The 20,051-nt window shown below is 40.3% G+C and overlaps 1 protein-coding gene and 1 long non-coding RNA gene across 2 annotated transcripts; one reads left to right on the forward strand and one right to left on the reverse strand.

Annotated features, from left to right (window-relative positions):
* Positions 1-134: 134 nt before the first annotated feature.
* On the reverse strand, positions 135-7,540 carry LOC148217207 (uncharacterized). The gene is made up of 3 exons (XR_015795787.1): positions 7,416-7,540; positions 3,777-7,350; positions 135-3,357 (listed from the first exon to the last, which is right to left on the reverse strand). It is a non-coding gene; the product is annotated as an uncharacterized LOC148217207 (long non-coding RNA).
* LOC103066672 (proepiregulin) lies at positions 7,135-17,872 on the forward strand. Its single transcript, XM_007427608.4, has 5 exons — positions 7,135-7,891; positions 13,920-14,006; positions 15,209-15,326; positions 16,317-16,466; positions 17,271-17,872. The coding sequence occupies exons 1-5, from the start codon at positions 7,843-7,845 to the stop codon at positions 17,362-17,364; spliced, it is 498 nt and encodes a 165-aa protein (XP_007427670.1). The 5' UTR covers positions 7,135-7,842; the 3' UTR covers positions 17,365-17,872.
* The last annotated feature ends 2,179 nt before the right edge of the window (positions 17,873-20,051 follow it).

Consider the following 20,051-nt stretch of genomic DNA (forward strand, 5'->3'; position numbering starts at 1 on the left):
CATCCTCCCTTGAATAATATGCAGTGATATCACAAAAGCATGTAGGAACACACTACATTCTGCCCAGTGTCTTATCTCTTGTCCTTCTTTAGACTGCAAAGAAGCTGCATGAATCATCAATGAGAAAACTCCACTTTATTGTTCTGTGTCATTTTGTGGTTTTGCAGCTAGGAAACAATGGTTGCAAGCGACTCATAAGCATTTTGCACAGAAGAAAGTCCTGCTGAATTTAACAGGACTCAAATTCCTGAAAGTCCAATACAATTAAAAAGTACCATGCTGTTCAATGGGGCTTTCTTCCACAAGATTAGATGTACAATGTTGCAGTCACACTCAAGTAAAGCTGAAATGTTGCATTTCATTAGGGAATGTCCCTGAAATCATTCTGTGATTGCTTGGAGGGCTTTCCCAAGAGGTTGAGATCAGTTCCCACTCATCCCCTCCAGACACTATGCAGAGACTTCCAGAGCAAAATTTTAGGCCAACGCTGGAGTGCTACCACTAGATATGGTGCCTGGATGAATTAGGGGAGGCCTCTGGTTTGCTGGATACCCAGCCGTCCCAGGCTCAAGTCCCCAATACAAGGCTTCCAAATAAGGCATTAATCATGCAATCACCATGCTTCAACCGTGGGATTTCTCAGGGAGCCAGACAGGGTCATCTTCCATTACCACGGTCTATTTTCTTAAAACTAGTCCTACATTTTTGTTTGCACAAAAATACATTCATGCACACGCACACACATCCATCCATTACGAAAGAAAAGACATCTGAGTACAGCAATTGGAAGCTATCTGACTGTAAACTTCACTTCATATTAAAAAAAAAAAAAGATGAAAATGAAATTGAAGGCTGAGGAAGGGAAGCCCAGGGCAAATACTACTCCTGCCTCCCTTTCTCTCTGCCGGTGTAACTTGGCAGGTATTTGGATTCTTAAGGCCCTTTGATCTTGGAGCTCTCAGCCACAGCCAACAGGAGTGTTTTCTTAATTTGTTAGGGATGGCAACCAGCTCTTTTACATTACCCAGCTCCAGCTTCTGATATTGCAAGAGGGGGATATTGCAAGAAACCCTGCCCCCAAATTAAGTAAATATAAAGTTTTCTTTCAGCTGAGTTATTTCATCCATATGTCCATGCAGGGTTTTTTTTTTTTCTTGGTAGCAATACAGAGGTGGATTATTTGTCTCTGTAATAAGACACTTCCATCCTGTCTTTCCTTTAAGAATCTTTCAAGGTGGCTTACAAATTGAGCTAAGAGGTTAAGACATCTGCAGACCAGCAGATTTCACAGCAGGTAAAAGATGCAGTCCAGAGGATCCATTGGCAGTATCTAAACTTGGCATTTAGAAAGCCTGGCTAAATAAAGACTAGGTTCCCACAATACACTAGACCAGGCTAAAATAGAGTTGAATAGTTAGTGATTCAGTGTGTTGTGAGAACCCACCTATTGTTTTGGCACATTGTGTGAACCAGGCCATTAGGCCAAGCCATAATATGGCTTATTTGTTCAAACACAGCATAGCATGTTAAGTGAATATAGCAATTGTGTTTTCTTAACCCAGATTGAGGTTTAGCCTGTCATGTAAACCCAGTCAGAAAAAGCTGAGAGAGAACTATAAAGTACTATAAGTTAAACATGTTCTTTCTTCCACTGTTTGCAAGGGTGGAAACACCCAGCAAAGAGCCTCAGATTATGATGTGAATAATCTACTTTGTTGCTTAGGTTCAAGTGGAAGAGATGGCCAATCTCCCTAGGATAAAGCCCACAATTTGAACTCAATTCAAATTGAGTTCTCAATTCAGAAAAGAGCCTGAATCCAGTGCAGCTTTTCTGTTTTTGTGGTAAATTTGATCATCCTAGCCAATAATGGTTTTTTGTTTTGTTTTGTTTTTTGTGCCTTGGAATCAGTGTTGACTCCTGGCAACTGCCTGGACTAATCCCTGCAGTTTCCTTGGCAAGATTTCAGAAATGGCTTGCCATTGCCAGCTTCCTGGGGCTGAGAGTGAGTGACTGGCCCAAGGTCACCCAGCTGGCTTTGTGCTAAAAGCGGGACTAGAACTCACAGTCTCCCACCTGGTGCCTTAACCACACTACACCAAACTGGCTTTCTGTAAACCAGTAAGTAGCAGTTGTATTTCAAACTAAGTCTTCTGAAGCCACTCCATATATAATGCATTGAAATAGTCTTACCTGGATATCACTCAGGCGTATTTACCAGTGACCAGCTAAATGGGCCCAGAATGAGGGATGGCAATTCCTACACAGCATCGTAAGATTAAAGGTGCTTAATAGTACAAATGCCACCAACTGGACATCAGGAAAGAGCTGGCTCTGACTTCATTATGTCACACCCACTAACACCTATCTACATGAATGTAATGTTTTAAAGCACCCAGATGGCTACAGAATAGTTTGAACACTCATCTCCCATGTTAAATGAACTGCCTTCACATCAGGAGCAACTCTGGGGTGAGGTCAAAAAAGTCAAGATGCTATCCATAACTGCATGATTAAAGCCCCATCTCCTTTTAATGTGCATCGCATGTACAAATTTTCATCACACAGTTGTTTATTCTTTTGACCTTCCCAGTAGATACCCGATTCCTGTCTTCGCTAGACTAAACGTCAACTTAATGGCCCTTACGTAGGCTACTAACAAATTTAAACACTTATTCAGAATAGCCATCAGAGCTTCATAAGAATAAATTGTTTATTGTAAAATAAACAATAGGGCTGGATACTGGCATATACAGAGGGTACCTTGCATTAAATCTTCATCTGCTTTGACTCAGATATAAACATCAAGCATCCAAATAAGAGCAGAAATTCTTGATTTTGGTATCCCTGATCTTTTCTGTAGATGCCTAGGAAGTTTTAAGTTAATGTAAAGGGCTGCATTCTTCTTATCTTCTTCCCAATACAGAGTAACCATCAAGTGATCAATTATGTGCCAACAAGTCGTTTTTGACTCCTAGCAACCACATAGATAAATTTTCTCCATGATCATCTATCCCTAACCTGTTCTTTCAAGTCTCCCAACAGTGCACTCATTGCTACTGTAACTGAATCCATCCACCTTGCTGCTGGTTGTCCTCTTCCTCTGTTTCCTTCCACCCTTCCCAGCGTTAGAGCCTTTTCCAGAGAGCTGGATCTTTGCATAATGTGTCTGAAGTAGGATAATTTGAGCCTGGTCATTTGTGCCTCAAGTGAGAACTCTGGATTGATTTATTCAATAATCCATTTTGTTTGTTTTCCTGGCTGTCCACGGTATTCTCAGGAGTCTTCTCCAACACCAAAATTCACAGGCGTCAATGCCCTTCTTATTCTGTGCCTGGAAACTCCTTATGGACTTCTTGCTAAAAAAAAGAAAAAAATGAACTTATGATTTATGGGTTTGATGATTAGAAAGGGCAGACTATGGAAGGAAGGAAACTATGTTGTAAACTTAGAAAGAAGAGGGTAAAATATAGAAGTACAGTACTTGTAACTGCTGTTAAGAAGATCGGAAGCTGCTTCTTTATAATTTTTCCTTTCCTTTCTTTTCTCTATTTCTTTCTTTGCACTTTTTTCCCACTTACTCATTACTTTTCTTTACTTTCCCCTTTTCTTTCATAATTTGTATGGTTTTTAATTCTTTCAAAAATTTCTTTCATAAAAACTATATATTAAAAAAAATACTTTTCCTATCCTGCTTCTTTAAACCATCAAGTAACCACTTTTCAGTACCAAATCTAGGCTAGAGCCAGAAAAACAAATATTTACAAGTAGCTCCTACCTGAAACAGTATGTTGAGCCCAGGACAGGATTTTAATGGTGGTCTTCAGATAGATAGCCAGAACCATCCTCCCCTCTGAATGTTTCCAGGTGGAGAGCTACTGCTGCTACCAATTAAAAACCATAAAGCAGATACAGTATTCCATCTTTCCCTGCTTAACAACTTTTTTATGGAAAGAAAAAAAAAATGATGGAAAGAGTAAGTTACCAGTAAAAAGCATTAATATTTAGTCCTCCCCCAAAAGCTGTGAGCAATGCAGGATGGTTGTACAATAGAAGTTCTATCTGGCAGAACCTATAAACCAGAGACACTTCTGCGGGGATATGAACCCAGAATTTCTTTCCCATCAGACACAAGAGTTATGGCTACAAGCCAATGCCTATCTCTGAATTTCCCGACAATGCCCTTTATTTGGCTTTTTACGCATAGCTTATGCTGGGGTTTGTGTGTGTGTGTGTGTGTGTGTTTTACTATTTATAGTAAAATAGTTTCTTATTCCATACATTATTTATATTCCTTTCAGGTTCTTTGCAAGCAACAAGGAGGGAAGTATGCTCAATAAATAACAAAACAAAGATGCTATCAACTGGTTTTGTAGTCTTTCATTCCTAAGGTGGGGAGGTGAGAGAGAGGTTTTCCTGTCTGTTTCTATAATTCTGTCTATTGCTTCCTAGGCAATGCCAATGTTGGTTTTTAATTCTCTCCAAGGTTTGCTCTCTCAAAGGCCAATGCATGGGGTGGGTGCAATTTAAGCATACCTGTCACTTTGGAATGCATTTCCTTCTGTTTTGAGTAGGGATGCTTCATTGATACAAATAGAAGAAATGTTCTTCTGATCATACTACAATGTCTTAGTGTAAGCAATCAGTACATTCTTTTCAAGGTATGCTAGATGCGACAAAAGGTTATTGGCAAGGTTACTAGCGAATTGGATCTCCCTTCACATGACAAACATAGAACATTCCACAAATGGCTCTTTTCAGACCATTGATTTCTCAAGTCGATTTAGCACGCACATTAAAGAAATCCTTTCCACCATCTTAATGTAAGAGCTGGAGTCAAACCTGGTGATATCATTCCTTGAAATGGTTGACTGGTTTTTATGATTGATAACAATGCTTAAATTAAAATTATTCTTTCTATTGAAACATCAGGCTTTTGGTCACAGGCCAACTAAAGGCAGCTATAAAGTCTATTGAGATATCTGAGCTTTACAGTTCATTGCCAAGATTAAGACCCTCATGGAAAAGATAGCTGGATCAGGCAGTTTCTTCAACAGATTCTACACATTTTTAACTTGTCATCTTCAGAGAGAATTCTAAACCTCTTCCTTGAGCAATCCAAGCCTAGACTAGTGCTTCTCAACCTTGGCAACTTGAAGACATGTGGACCAACTCCCAGAATTCCCCAGCCAGCATGGGAGTTGAAGTCCACACATGTTCAAGTTGCCAAGGTTGAGAAACACTGGCCTAGACACTAAGCCTGAGTTTAGCTATAAGAATTGCTAGTATTAATTCCCTGGAAGGACCAATGAACAGGTCATTTTGGAAAGTTTATTAAGACTGTAAGAAATTTTCCACATAGACGCAGAGTCACACACTCTTCAGATCACAGAAGTCCCTGGAGAGAGGGACTGATTGCCGAACCACTTACAGTTATGGGACAGATCAGATTTCCTCAGCTTGCAACATCCAAATATGATGTTGACTTTAGGGATGAGGCCAGTCATCCACTGCAATCCTACCTCATGAGCCTGTATGTACAAGTTTAAATCTCTTAGGTCTCTGTTCTGCATTAAATACCACTAAAATCTAAAACTGGATAGTGCAGCTACACAGGACCTGACAAAAAAGCATTCCATGGAGGCTTATATTTTAAAGGTGAGGAATTACAGCTTGAAATGATTAGTAGAGCTCAGCTATGAGAAACATTCAAAGATAGGTTGTAAATCACCCCCAAATTCAACCACAAATCCTATATAAGTCCTATATAAGTCATTTTTGTTATACAGTATATAGTGTGTGTGTATATATATATATATATATATGTATATATGTATATATGTATATATGTATATATGTATATATGTATATAGTATATAGTATAGTATATAGTATAAGCAGCGGCTTAATGACGCTGAAAGTTGCCGGCCAGAAATGGTCGACACTTCAGCGGTTCGAGTCCAGCCTTCGCGTTAACAGGGTGAGCTCCTGTTTCCTCCCCAGTTCCTGTAAACCCAACAGTTCAAAAACTCACGTGAGTAGATAAATGGGTACTCTCACTCCGGTGGGAGGAAAAATGCTGGCAGCGCCTTGCAAAAAAGGAGTCGGGAGCAGTTGCCGGTAAGCGCAAAAAACCGCGCGTGCCCGAAAAGGGCACGAAGCAACGGAAACCCCGCCTCCTGCGCTCACCAGCTGGCCTCTGCTCTAGGAAGGAGGCTCTGGCAAACCACTTCCGAAACACCTTGCCTTGAAAACTGCAAAAGGACTCGTCCAAAAGCAGTCACTGCAGAGTTGGTAACGACTGAGCGCAGATAAAAAAAACATATATGTATATATAGTTTTTGTCTTCTTCCCCCATTTTCCCACTATTGGTTTTCCCCCTCTTTATTAAACAAATAAAGCAAAAAAAGTCATTTTCATGAGGGTAATATGAAAATGAAGATACTTTATTTAGGTGAATGACCTCATTTTAGTTAAACTAGCACTCAAGAATTGGGCTCAGCAGGCCTGAAAGAACAGCGCTGAACTAATATAAAGTTTAAGTAGCAAGTTATTTATTGAACAAGGCAGTTCTTCTCTGAAGAAGTGAGGGAGAATTACCTCATACCACAGTATTGAGAGACTTCTGTTTTTCCCAATCCTAAGCAACTGCCATAAATAATATCTCTAGGTATAGTGGTCTGTAATGTTAAACTGTAACATGAGTTGCTTCTTTCTGGCTTAGTGTGAAGTTTGAGTTCATCCACTAAAGCTTAATGTCCAAATGTAGACCACCATGAAACCTGGCCAAGCATTATATGCAGCACCAGCCTCAGACTGAAATCAGTGGGACACATCTACTTTAAACATGTCTAAACCTGGATCCAACGCAGGGGCACTGAGTTGATCGGGTATCTTGGATTCGACCACCCAATGGCCTTTTCTGCTATTTCTATTGCACTGCCAACATTCAGATGTTTCAACTGAGAGCTGAAAGGTCATTTTCATGGCCACTTGGGAGCTCACGTCACTCGTGATTTTTAGCCGCTCACATTATCTAATCTGGGTGCCATTTCTTTATTTGCCAACCTCATCACAACAGGCATAGATAGCAAGCCAGCCCTTAAATGGAAGCCAGCCCTTCCGCTTCCTCCCTCTTCCTTCTCCCGCCTGTGGGTCCGCAGCTGGGATCGCGGCGGGGGGGTCCGTGTGAGAAAAACCACACCTCGCAGGCTCAAAGGCAGCCTCGCACCTGCCCTTCGCTAGTCCAGCGCTACATGTCACGACTGCGTCCGCGGACATCCTGGAGCCAAGTCATGCCTCCTCTGGAGCTCTTGGGCCGTGGAAAGAAAGCTTCCTTGAGAGGAATCCAGCTGAACAGGAAAGCAGGATCAGGCCCAGATCCACCTATTTCCCAGCTATGTCCCTCCCTCCCTACCTCGGCGGAGCCTCGCTCTTCTCCCTCTAAAGACGCTTCAGCGGTCCTCCGCGGCCGCCTCTTCGCTCGGGCAGGAATTTGGGCGGGGCCGTGCGAGGCTCTCCCTCCTTTCTGCCACTGCGGCGGGCAGGTGAAGGGAGCAGCCCCCGCCTTCGCCCCGCCGGTGGAAAGACACCTCTAGCCGCGATTTCGTCAGCGGGGAAATTCAAGCGCTTTGCATATCCACGCTCGCCGTCTCACTGCCCCTGCCGTTTGCCTGGGCCTGGCCTCCACCCGCCCCCGGATCGGGAGGCTATAAAATGGGAAGACGCGCCGGTCGGAGCGGAAAGGCAGCCTTTGACGGCCAGCAGGAACCGGGCGTCCGTCCTCTGCTCCGCGTGAAAAACCGCCCGGCTTCGAAGACCGCCTGCTCCGCGACGGTGGACAAATGGCCGGTTGCAGCTCTCAGAGCCTCGGAGGCTCCCTGCTCTTCGTGGGTAAGCCGCCCTTCCTCCTTTTCGCCCCAGCCGCTGCCCAGCGACGCGAACGCCCCCGCCCGGCGCAGGCGAAAGGCACGAGAGCCCGCATCTGCTTCCGATCCTGTCCTGCCTCTGTTGCCTCCGTTCCCAGTCCCTTAACTCCCCTTCCAAGGAACGGAGCTAACTTCTCCAAAGGCAGACACTGATACGTCTCAGTCACACACTGGGGACAACACGAAGTTAATGCCATGGGGATATGGCAGGCAGAGATGTTGCTGGGGCACAGTTATGCTGAGGTTAGGTGCTGGGGTGCCAGGTGCTAAGTGTGCTTATGGATCCTGCCACTACCAGAATTTCTTGCTAGGTATGCCCAGAAGTTCTGTCACAGAGGTAGAAAAGATGCTGGCTGTGCGGCCAGCGCCGGTGTTTTCAGGGTGATGAGATAGATACTTCTGGCTGGGCCCAAGGGAGAGAAACATGTGCCTGAGGATCCAGGGGCTGCACTTTGCAGACCTGGCCCAGAAGAGGATTCTTGCAGTTCATGGCCAGCTTCAACCAAATTCACTTTTTAAAAAATGCTAACTTTTGAGAGAGTGCAATAATAAATAAAACTATAAGATCATACCATTTCATGGCAAGCCATTTTGGCATGGTCTTAAAACATTAACAAGGCTTGGATATATATATAGAAGATTCATGCAACTGGCCTAGCAAAAATAGATTTTCTACCTTTTCTTTCTGCAACTCCCCAAAAGATGAATTGATGGTTTATATTGCTGGGGAAGGAGACAGGAAGGGATCACCAAAATTGGACAGCAGACATCTTCTATGAGGGGAACTGAATTCATGAACTTAATTAACAGCTTAATTAACCCAGCCATCTACTCTCCTGAGGATGTCTTGGAAGGTTGAAAATATCTTGAGAAACCCTGCTTTCCCAGTTCTCTTTTAGGACTTCATCTTGATCATGGAATTAAAAGTGTAGGTTAGTCTTCTGACAAGTAGCTGACTGGAGAGGCAGATTAGCTACAAACAAGATTAGGTTTGGCTGGGATTAAAGCTAACCCTCTTTTGGTTAATTGGGTTAAATATAGCTTCTCTTTCAAAAGGGCTACCAGGTCTAGAATGCAGAATTCCATATAACCTCTAGATGGCAGCAGATGGTGAGTCCTTGTTGCCATCTAGTGGTCATCCAGATCTTGGCAGCCCAAATCTGATTGACCTTTCTTTCAAGCCCCACATTGCTCTGCAAAGCATTTTCACTGGCCTGATGAGGAGGTTGAGATGAGAAAGTTAGAATAATTAAGCCTCTAATCACTCTTTTGGAGTAACACCTGGCTAAGAAAAAATGTGGAGGTATAAGAATCATAGGTCCTGAAGGTAAGAATTAGACCCCCACCAAAGACCCCGTATCTCATACTTGTTGACCTCTATCCTTCCTGGCAGTCACTCATGCAGGATCTCCATGGTTGCTTGGGAAATTAAAACAAGTTCATATGCTTTTGGTCATAGTTTAAGTAATTTGGCCTTAACCATTAAGGATTCTAAAAGTCTATGACATCACTTTGAATAGGACCCTGAAAGCAACTGGTAGCCATTGCAGTTAATGTATAATTAGTCTAATAAGATCAGAACAGTCAGCTCTCCTCATCATGCTGACTATACATCCTAATCTCTGTATCAGTGAAAGTTTCCGAGCAATCTCCAGTTATGTGTATTAATAGTATGTTCTATATATCAGCAAATCATTGGTGAGAGAGTCAAGGTCTGTGACGTTTCCTTAGGATCACAGTTGGTGATACTCCTAGCCAGCAGTATGTCTGTGCTTCAACTCATATTTAAGATTTGCTGAATATGGTTTTTGTGTTAAAAAATGAATTTATTCAGGCCATAAACATTCATAGCTAGGGTTCGCATATCATACTAAGCCAGGAGTGTACAACCTAGAGAACCCAGCATCTCATGTAGTCTCCAGTAGTTCAGAGTACAGCTTCCAGAAACCCTCCAAGAGTTTTTCATTTCTAACCTTAAAATTGATAATGAATGAAATTATTAAATACAGAAGGACCAAGGCAATTAACTTTGTTTCATTAATTAATTTTTAATTAAAATTGAATGAAAAATCTCAGGGCAATTTACTAGCCTAACCCATCAGTCATAGAAACTGAATTTCAGCAATTCTGTGATCCTTTGCTATAGACATTCAACTCCAATTTTAAAATGTGTTCCTTAGTATAATATAAATTAAGGAAGTAATGGACTTACCAAGAACTGCAATCATGTGTTGGAAGTACAGATTGCCTAAGTCAACTCCTCTACTCTTTTGGTAAGAGATTTGTTAACTGAGTTGTTCGGTGGCCCAAGAATTGTTTTGAGTTGCTTTAATTGTCACATTCTGCCTAGTGATTCTGGGCTTTTCTCAAAGAAATGCAGTCAGTAATTTCATCTCCTAATTATAGGGCAGGTCTTTCTTCATCTGCCAAACCCGTCTCAACAGGAGGTGCTCAGTTTCTGTTTTTTTACTCCAGTACAAGTAGTTTCTCCACCATTTTAATTCTAGCCATTATACAATATTCTGAGCCAACATATGAAATGTAGGCAGGAGGAAAAGGGATTCTTGATGATATAAGAGTGCTGCTAAGCATGTTATACAACTACTGGGAATAGTTTTGGGGCATCTTATAGCAACATATAACTTAAAGGAATGTGGGTCATCATCCTGGCATAAGTTGCAGAACTTTGTTCTGCACAGTCTGCTCATGAAAGACACTGTTTGGGCAAGAGAATTCCTGTTAGAGCCTGCCTTCTGGCTACAGTTCCCAAACTAGTTTGGAATTGCTGACGCCAAGGACATGAATGCATTCAAAATTTAAGTGCGTGGTTGGTTGGATCAGTGCCTTTTTCTCTCAATGTTCAAGAATGTGGTGTTCTCCTTGCTTGCACCACCACCTCTATTGTCCTCTACAAATCTTCACAAATTTGATTGTAATGAGTCTAGAAATGGGTGATTTAACTTTTCTTTAGTCTGGGGTTCTCCTGTAAATTGGGACTACAATGCCAGTGGTGGCTGGGAATTTTGGAAGTTGCAAACTGAACACATATGAAAAGTTAGATTGGGAAAGTTGTTGCATGGAAAGATCTATTCCCAGAATGTAGTGCAAAGAGTTCCAGCAGCACAGTACTGTCTCTCCCAAGTCTTTTTTTTTTTTTAAATATAGTAACCACCCTTCTCCCATGGCCAATCAAAAAGACATTTCCAAAGCAGGCTGCAACAGACAATGGAATTGGGATCATAAGCTGTTCAAAGAGGAAAAAATGTTAGACCCCTTTATGAAAGATTGCACAGGTCTTTGGGACCCAACCACAATCTACTGAGTTAATAAGTATGGCCAGGTTGGTGCCTTCCAAATGTGTTGGAATCCGTCCATAAGCACAAGAATGTACAGTATATGGTAGTGGGCGTATGACATTAAAACTGAGTAGTGATGAGTCAAGTTGGTATATTGACTACAAACATCCCAACTTTCAAGGAATAAACATTTAGGCTGCATAATAAATATTTGGTTGCAAGTAGAAGGAAAAGTTGGCTGAAATTAAACCCTCATCTAGGCCTTACTGAAGAAAGCAGGTGAAGGGTTGGAAATCTGATTAGTGAATTGGAACCCCAGAACTTTAGCTACCCAAAGCATAGAAGACCCAGAGATAGGAAGATGGAAGGGAAGAGGTAAAATTATGCAGTGGAATAAGATGCAGAAATGAGGAAAGAACAGGTAAAGGAGGCAGAGGCCTGAGGAAGAGTTTTGGTGGCTGTGAGCAAAATCCTTGAGCTTGAGAGAGCAAACATTCCTTTAAGAGGTGGCTATAAGATGAAGATAAAGCATTGTGCTCAGGCAGTGGCAAGGCTTTCAGAGGCTCCATCTGGAATCCAGGTGAATCTTGAACTGGAATCTTGGCTGAATTGGAGAAAGTATTTCTTGAACACTATCCCTAAACTCACTGTGCTTTTTAGCAAAGTTTTTTTTTTTTACCTTAATAATTGCAGAAATAAGTAGTGCCTTATTCTGGTACAATCTGTTTTCAAGACAGAGCAATGTTAGCCTTCCAAAAAAGCAAGAAAGTGTGTTGCATTCATATTCTACCAGCATGATAGTAAAAATAACCATTATAGTCTAATAAGTTAGTATTAAGTTGCTGCCATCTCTCTTACAAAGAAGATAACAATATTTGCGTAATGACCCAGGCAGTCGTATTAATGTGAATAAACCCCACCTTCTCCTCAACTAATACCCTGAATGCACTTGAGAGCTATGAGAGCAATATTGCCTGGGGTTTTTTTGCTGGGTAATGATTAAAGGAGTGACAGTTCCTTCTGCTCCGCAGTGCAAATACCTTACCCGCATACGGAATCTCCTTTGCCCTCTTATTGACGTCACTAGAAAAATAGGGAGCAAAATGGCTTAGGAAAATAGCTCTGAGATACAGATGCAAAACAGATAAGAGATTATGGGAAAATGTTGAACCACAGCATTTACTGCTTCCTCGGCAGCAACCGCTACATCTATTTTTGCAGGACTATGAGTTTCAAAACCAGTGGTTTTTTTCCTTTCACTGCCCCCACCCACCCACATTGCCCTCTAATCCTAAATATTTTCCCCATCTACCTATCATATTAACTGGCAGCATCCCCTAAATTCTAACATGTCCCATTTTTGAGAAGATAAAAGCCCAATCCTTAGATAAACGTGTCCATTTTTCACCAGATTTCTGCAGTATATTGGACTGTCCTTTTAGCCCACCAATGGAATTTCCATAAATAAGTTTGTTCACAAAATGTGCTTAACATCCCCCGTGGACCCAGGCATATTTCCATACCAGTGGTTCTGGTAACACCTAATCATGCTTACTGGGTCGAGAGCCAATATTGTGGAGAGTACAGAAATCCTGCCCACTTCCTTCAAATTTGTCTGATATTCCTCAAGCCTTTGTGTCTGGAGAATACAGAAAAGGCATCATGACATCAGTGGCCCCTTCCCCATTGGTTGGGCAGGTAATAGGAGGTGTATTTGGACAGTGTAGTTGAACAGAGTTTAGGAGGTGCCTTCTGGGTGGCTAGCGCATAGTAACAAGTTTTGTAACGGAAAGGCTCGCTTGTCTTTTTTCTGCTGTTGCTGCTGCTCTATTTCTCCAACTCTTTTTCTTGAATGACTGATTAAGTGGGCTTCAGTCTGGCTGTGGATGACGGGTGTTTTACACCAACAAATTGGGGAAAAGTAGTTTGAGGGAAATTGCCCTGTAACTTTAAAGGAACTGATAATGACATAAATTTCTTCTTGGGTGTAGCTTGAAATCAAAACTTTTAGAACAGATCCGAGGTAACTTTGAAAATGTGCTAGAGTTCTCAAAAAGTATGTCTTTTTCCATTGAATGTCTTACCTATATGTATCTCTAAGAATCAAGACCCAGATTTTTAAAAGTGTATTCCAACTGACATACTGAGTTTTAGATTTATATCTGCTCGCATCTCTGAGGTACTGAAGGATGGTGCTCAATACATTCTACTACCATAATATTTGAGAAATCTAATCAGTTGTAATTATGTCCATACTGACATAAATTATGTGGGTTTCTCAAAGATGAGTAATGATTCATTTTTGACAGAGCTTCTTTTTTACTATTTCAAGTGGTTCTATATATGCAATAAGAAAATATGAAGTGAAAATACATATTTGTAAATCTGTTGAAAAAGGCAATGGAGATCTATCAGGAAATCATGACAGATCATGGTTCCCAAAGGCATGCCCACGTGTGTGCACTTTCACTACAGAGAGACAGCATCAGAGAGAGTGCAAATGACCTAAAAGTGAATCAACTCTAGTTCAGGATGAAGTGCATAGTTGGTGTTAATAATTACTGGCAGGGCTAGCTTGGCATAGATGACACATCCTGTTGTGCCAGCCTTTGAGCTGAAATAAGGTGGCATGAACACTGATGAAATGGAAACTGTTCTGGAAGTGTCTACTTCTCTTAAGACTTTTTTTTTTTTTAGGATGGCACCTAGTTCAAACTGCTCTTAGTACAACAGTGATCCCGTTATGTGGAGTAAATAAGACTGAAAACTGTACAACTACTGTAGGTAAGTCAGATGATTCTCTAGTATTCGGTAAAATATCAGAACATTAGCCACAGATAATGAATAAAATAAATGAGTACTATCAGCATTCTTAACTGCATTTGCATTTTTTCTGCTTCTTGACACTCTTGCACCCATCATAACACCATCTCCCTTCTGTCAAAAGTAAACTGCATTTCCTTGGGGTTGAGATTTGTTTCTGAGTCTTGTTTCTGTAACATCTTCCAATGTAAAGTGCCAGGTAAATGGATGGCACTAAATACATAATTTTTGACTGTAGAGTATTTGACTACTTAAAGGTATCCATGGAAACTGTGGGTTTTGTATTTGGGATTTTTATTCCTGTAAGCCATTCGGAGTCACCATGGGTAAATTGGGCAGCCATATGAATTGCTTAAACAAACAAACAAACTTTTGTGAATTCTTAGACAGCTTCCACTCCACTTTCCAGCAGACTTTTTGCAGGAAATACTTCAGGTGCATTGTGCTCTAAATGGCCAATAGTATGAAATGGCCATATTAAATCTGGAATCCTTGCAGTATCCAGACGTTGAAATAAAAGGTTTTGTGTTTTTTATGTATCCAGAACAAATTCTTAATAAGCTAATATCTGTCTGTCTTTCTACCTATTCTGTTTATCTCTCACTGACAAGTACTTATGTATGGTTTTTCCAATGAAAAATATCATTTGGATTTTGAGGGTTTTTCTTTAAAAACTGGACATCTTGAAATGGAAGGATATCATTATATAAAATATTTTATATTGCTTTTTTTTATGCCTACCATTCTATCCCCATCATAATCCTGTGAAGTAGGTTAGACTGAGAAGAAGCATCAATCTGGGCTGTATATATTCCTAGCCGAGCCTGGATTTTCCCAGACCTAATTCAAAAGATCTTTCCCACTATGCCATCTGGCCTTGGCCTTCTGCCATTCCACAATAAGGAACAAAAAGTTTTATCCTTAACATTAAAATAAATTGACTCTAGAGATGAGGAAGGTCAAAGTAAACACAGAGAAAGATGCATTACACCAAATTAAAGTAAGGATCCATTTTGCCCAGGATGGTTGACACCATAGCTTTCTAGAGTCTCGTAGGGTCACCCTACCTGGCATGTGCTTGATCACTGAAGGAAGCCATGTCCTCACAGATAATAATGCAGGTTAGCTTTTATTCATGCATCTATTTATTGTCATTCAAACAGAAACTGTTCTACCTGTAACTCAGACGGGAAAACAGACAGAATGCAAGCCTGAATGGCAAAGCTTCTGTTTCAATGGAGAATGCAAATACTCGGAGACTTTGGAACGATATTACTGCAGGTAAAAGAGATCCTGTGAAGTAAAGGGTGGAAGTGATAGTGACGGTGGTGGTGACAACAATATAATTGATGATGGTGATGGTGATGATGATGATGATGATGATGATGATGATGATGATGATGATGATGCTTTCTGAGTAAGCACACTTTTTTTTTTAAGTTGCTGCTCTGTTCCTCTGCCTTGAAGACATAGAAATTCAGAAGCTTTTATGCTCACCTCCCTACCAAGAAAGGCTTTCTCTAATTTCTGCCTAGAAACTTGCTGTTAGAGGCCCTGGAACAGAACAGAACTTATGGAATATTTTGTTCACATTCTCTCTTGCTATTGGTCTTTCTCCTCACTGCTTGTACAAATTACTGCATAAAAAGTGTAGAAACACTTGAAAGATTAACTGTTGATCATCTTGATTGATTATTATGTGCCTTTGAATTGGCACTGACTCTTAGTGACCACATCGATCGATTTTTCTCTAGGAAGGCTTCTCCCCAATCTGGTCTTTCAACATTTTTTAAATGTTAAAGTGCAACAAAACAGAGAACTATAGCTGGCTCTGAACTCTTCTAGGGTCCCTGTTGATGGTAATTCGATGGCACATAATCATCAATCAAGGCTATTAACGGCTCCTCATTCATTTATTTGTTCATAACAGATACATATTTAAAAACAGCCTTCCACAACCTGGTGACTTTTAGATTAATTAGATTAAAATTCCTATCATCTAGGGGTGCTATGAACTGAGAAAGTTTGGGAGCCTATGTCTTAAAAGATTTTTGGGAATCGTAGTTTGTTGAGGACACCAATAAATCTGTTCCCTTTCTCAGAAGTTCAGTCATCACGATTCTCTACCAAAATGGAGTGACTATAATCCAGTGCTTTGGTAGGTACTCTGGGGTAGTGCTTCATCTTTGACTGTAGTCTCAGCTTGCAATTTATTTGATACTAGAAAATAGGCAGTATGTCTAATGTTGACTTCTTTCCTGTCTCCCTTAGGTGTAACGAGGGATTTATTGGTGAAAGATGTAGCCACTCGAATCTGGATCTCGTCAAACAGCCCTTGAGCAACGAATACTTGGCATTTACTATTCTTATGTGTCTATTTTTCTTCATTGCAATTTTATTATCAATATACTTCTACAGAAGGTAAGCAACACTTTTACTGATGGGATTCTAAGGATTCCACAGTTTTTATTCAAATAACAGGACAAAGCTGTTGCATTTCTTCTTGTATTTTCAGGTGTACACACCCCAAACCCTTCAAAGTGAATTTAGCAAACACATATCATATAGGCACATATATAAGGAACTGAGATTGGCAATAAAGAACATTTTACCTGAAAAACCTCTGCATATCAAGATGCTGTGAAAGGGACAGAAGCAAATCAGTTTTTTTTTTTTTAATGGATTTTAAGAGTCTGAATGATCTGATCTTGTTTGCAGAAAGTCATTGTGATGTTAATAGTGGACTTCCATAATTTTGGTTCCATTTCTGGAGTTTATTCCAATCACTACATATGTATAATTTCCTACAGTTTTTAAGTCTGTCCTTCTTTAAAATTCATGCAAAGGCATCTCTGTATGATGTGAAAACAGATTTTGATATCATTGTCTGTTACTGATCACAGTGATAATTTTTTAATTATCATACAGTTAATGCCTTGAAGTGCTAAAATGTAACTTTGAAATCCTCCAGTTAGAAAATAATAAAATCAGAGAAATGGAATTCTGGATAAAGTAAATACCATAGAACAGTGACAGATGAGGAAATCTCACTGACACATCAACACCATTGCCTTTCTCCGTGCTTTTTTAATTTAGTACCTTTTTAACTTAGTACCTAAGTTAGTACCTTGAAGAAATAAAAGAAGATAATGCAGTGACCTGCAATAGATCCAACTGTCTGTAACTTATTTTATGTTCTTCTAAAGATGTCCTTTCCCCTCACAGGTATCTAAACAAGAAACAAAGGCTTGCTACAAGCAAAAACTATAAAGAGGTTGCTACAGATACTGAAAAAGACCACAAACTTCTTCATGTGTGAAATGAGGATTCATATAGAAGCCATTTATTTAATAATTTTAACACATATTTTATTAATATTTATGTTTTAAGTGAAAGAATTTCAAAATCTTGATCAGAGAATATATGTGCAGGTCAAAAACACTATTTTTATAAATGTCATTTATATTTGTATTTTATTTTTTATTCAATGTTTTTATCTGTGGAATGTTTTCATAATGTAATGCAATGATATCTTGCATTCACACCTGTGAACTGTTACATGTAAATGCATGTAAAATTTATCTTCTACATATTTAATGCACTACAAAATACAAAATGTTGCTGTTTTCTTCACTGGAAGAAAGGTTTTACTTGCAAAAGATTAGAAGGGATCTTTATTTGTTATAAAGATGAAATCTTCCTAATCATTCTAATTAACTGTTTTCCTTAGAAATAAGAACAGAAAGTGTTGTATCATAAACTTGTGCACTTATTTATTTCTTTATTAAAGCATTGTTTGCTCACCAGGCCTTTGAAAGAATTGTATATCTTTAAAAGGATAGTCACAGCACAACTAAAGTAAATGTAAAAAATAAAGCGTTCTTTAAAAAGTGCAATAGAATATTCCACCCAAGTTTCCCAAAATAGAAAATCAGCATCTTAAATTATGCTTAAAAATAGGCAATGTTCTAAATATGGAGAATACAAGAAAGACATGGAAATACATCATTTTCAGTGGGCTAGACAGTGATGCTGCAATTAAACATTGAGAAAAAGGTAGTTTGGAAGGAAATATAGGAGGTTCAGTCTTGGATAGGCAGAGTATGAAGCAATAACAGAGATTCAAAAAGCAGTTGGAATGGAATGGAATGTGGAAATGTTGCTAAGTGTTACCAGCACAGAGGTGGCCGTGAAATCTATGTGATTTAATCATGTCACTCTATAACAGTGTATAGTGAAGAAGTAAAAGCCAGCTCTGGAACTCTGAAGGATACAAAGATAGAGAGGGAAGCTCAAAAGAACATGGGCTGGGGAATTCTGGGAGCTGAAGTCCACACAACTTAGAGTTGCTAAGGTTGAGAAATACTGCTCTGTGGAAATACTGGAAGCACAATCAGTTAGATAGGAAGAGAACTATTCAAAGTCAGAACTGTGGAGTTCCGAACATAAAGAGGGTAAACCAAGGAAGGGGCTTTCATATAGTTTTGGGCTAACTGAAATCAATGAGACATATTTCTGTATGTGTGTACGCGTGTGTGTTTGGCTAAGATCAAATGGAACAGACATCCACACGTACTCAAGTAAAAGTGAGCAACAGGCAGGGTACTTTTAGACTTGCAAGATTGATGTTAGCTTTGCAAGGTGGTCCAGACAAGAAGCACTACCAGGACTACTAGCTCTATCTTTATTGTAAGTTTACATTAACAAAATCTTGCAAGTCTGAAAGTACCCCTCCCTCACTTTCACTCTCCTGAAAACTAGGGAGGGTCCCTTCTGAGACGCTTTCACCATCCCTCCTCTTCCTGATTTTGTTTACCACACCGTTGTCTAGAGTGCAGCTCTTCCTCCTGCCTCCCAAAGTCATTCCCACATACCATTACAATAATTTGTAGGAGTAAAAGATATAAAAACTTACAAGTAAATGCTAAACAAATACAGTATAACTTTCCCATGATACAATAAACGTCAATCATATAATCACATCAATCAGTAACAGGATAGCAAAAGTAGATTGTAATCAATTAAGTAATGTTCCATATTGCTTTTTTGCCTAATCTTACAGGCTGCAGCATGGAATCTAGCCACCTGGTAATACAGAAACCTGTTTTCACAAGGAGCCACGTAAGACCTGAGAGGTGGTATGGAAAGCACCAGGGCAAGCATTATGTAGGCTGGTTTTTCAGTGGATACCAGTTGTCTAGCCTCTCCTATAGTCCAAACCGAAGAGGCCATGGACAGCTTTGCCCAATGACTGGAGGGGAAGGAATGTGCCCACAACTTCCTAAAATGGAAGTCAGAACTACACAGATCCCAACTCTTGACTGTGCCAATAACGGTATGGCCAATGAAGTGTAGCAAATTATATCCATCGCGAAATATTAGTTATCCGATAAAGGAAAATAAAACTCAAACTGCTATGGACAACTTTAAGCTGTCTCAACTATGGGCAGGAGATGGGAGGAAGGCGTGATGGAATGGAATTATGAAGGCCAGGCTCAGGGAGAAAAACATTTTCTTTCATCTCCTGAGGAGCGTGGGAAATACATGAGACTGGCACCTCCCTGAGGAATTCACAATGTTGTGGCTGGCATTACTTGGGAGCTGGGGTTTCAGTCTGGGAAGATTCTTGCTAGAGGTTGTAGCTAATAAACATAGCTGGACTGAATTTACATGGTCTCTTGGAGTTCCTTGGGTTAGGCCTGACATTAATCAATCCAGCGGAGAGAAATGATTGATGTCAGGCCTAGCCCAAGGAACTCCAAGAGACCATGTAAATTCAGTCCAGCTATGTATTAGCTACAACCTCTAGCAAGAATCTTCCCAGACTGAAACCCCAGCTCCCAAGTAATGCCAGCCACAACATTGTGAATTCCTCAGGAGGTGCCAGTCTCATCCTCTTGTATTTCCCACGCTCCTCAGGAGATGAAAGAAAATGTTTTTCTCCCTGAGCCTGGCCTTCATAATTCCATTCCATCACAGAAGGCCACATCATGAGGACATGGCATA

Source organism: Python bivittatus, unplaced genomic scaffold, assembly GCF_059951505.1.
Source record: "Python bivittatus isolate LINGU-HERP-01145 unplaced genomic scaffold, Pbiv_v1 ctg000000_np1212, whole genome shotgun sequence".
Lineage (NCBI taxonomy): Eukaryota > Metazoa > Chordata > Lepidosauria > Squamata > Pythonidae > Python > Python bivittatus.

Excerpts from the sequence above, each read along its gene's own strand:
- LOC103066672 (XM_007427608.4), top strand. The coding sequence starts at position 7,843 with ATGGCCGGTTGCAGCTCTCAGAGCCTCGGAGGCTCCCTGCTCTTCGTG. Across the intron at positions 14,007-15,208 it reads AAACTGTACAACTACTGTAG|AAACTGTTCTACCTGTAACT; the intron begins GTAAGTCAGATG and ends TCATTCAAACAG. Across the intron at positions 16,467-17,270 it reads TCAATATACTTCTACAGAAG|GTATCTAAACAAGAAACAAA; the intron begins GTAAGCAACACT and ends TTCCCCTCACAG.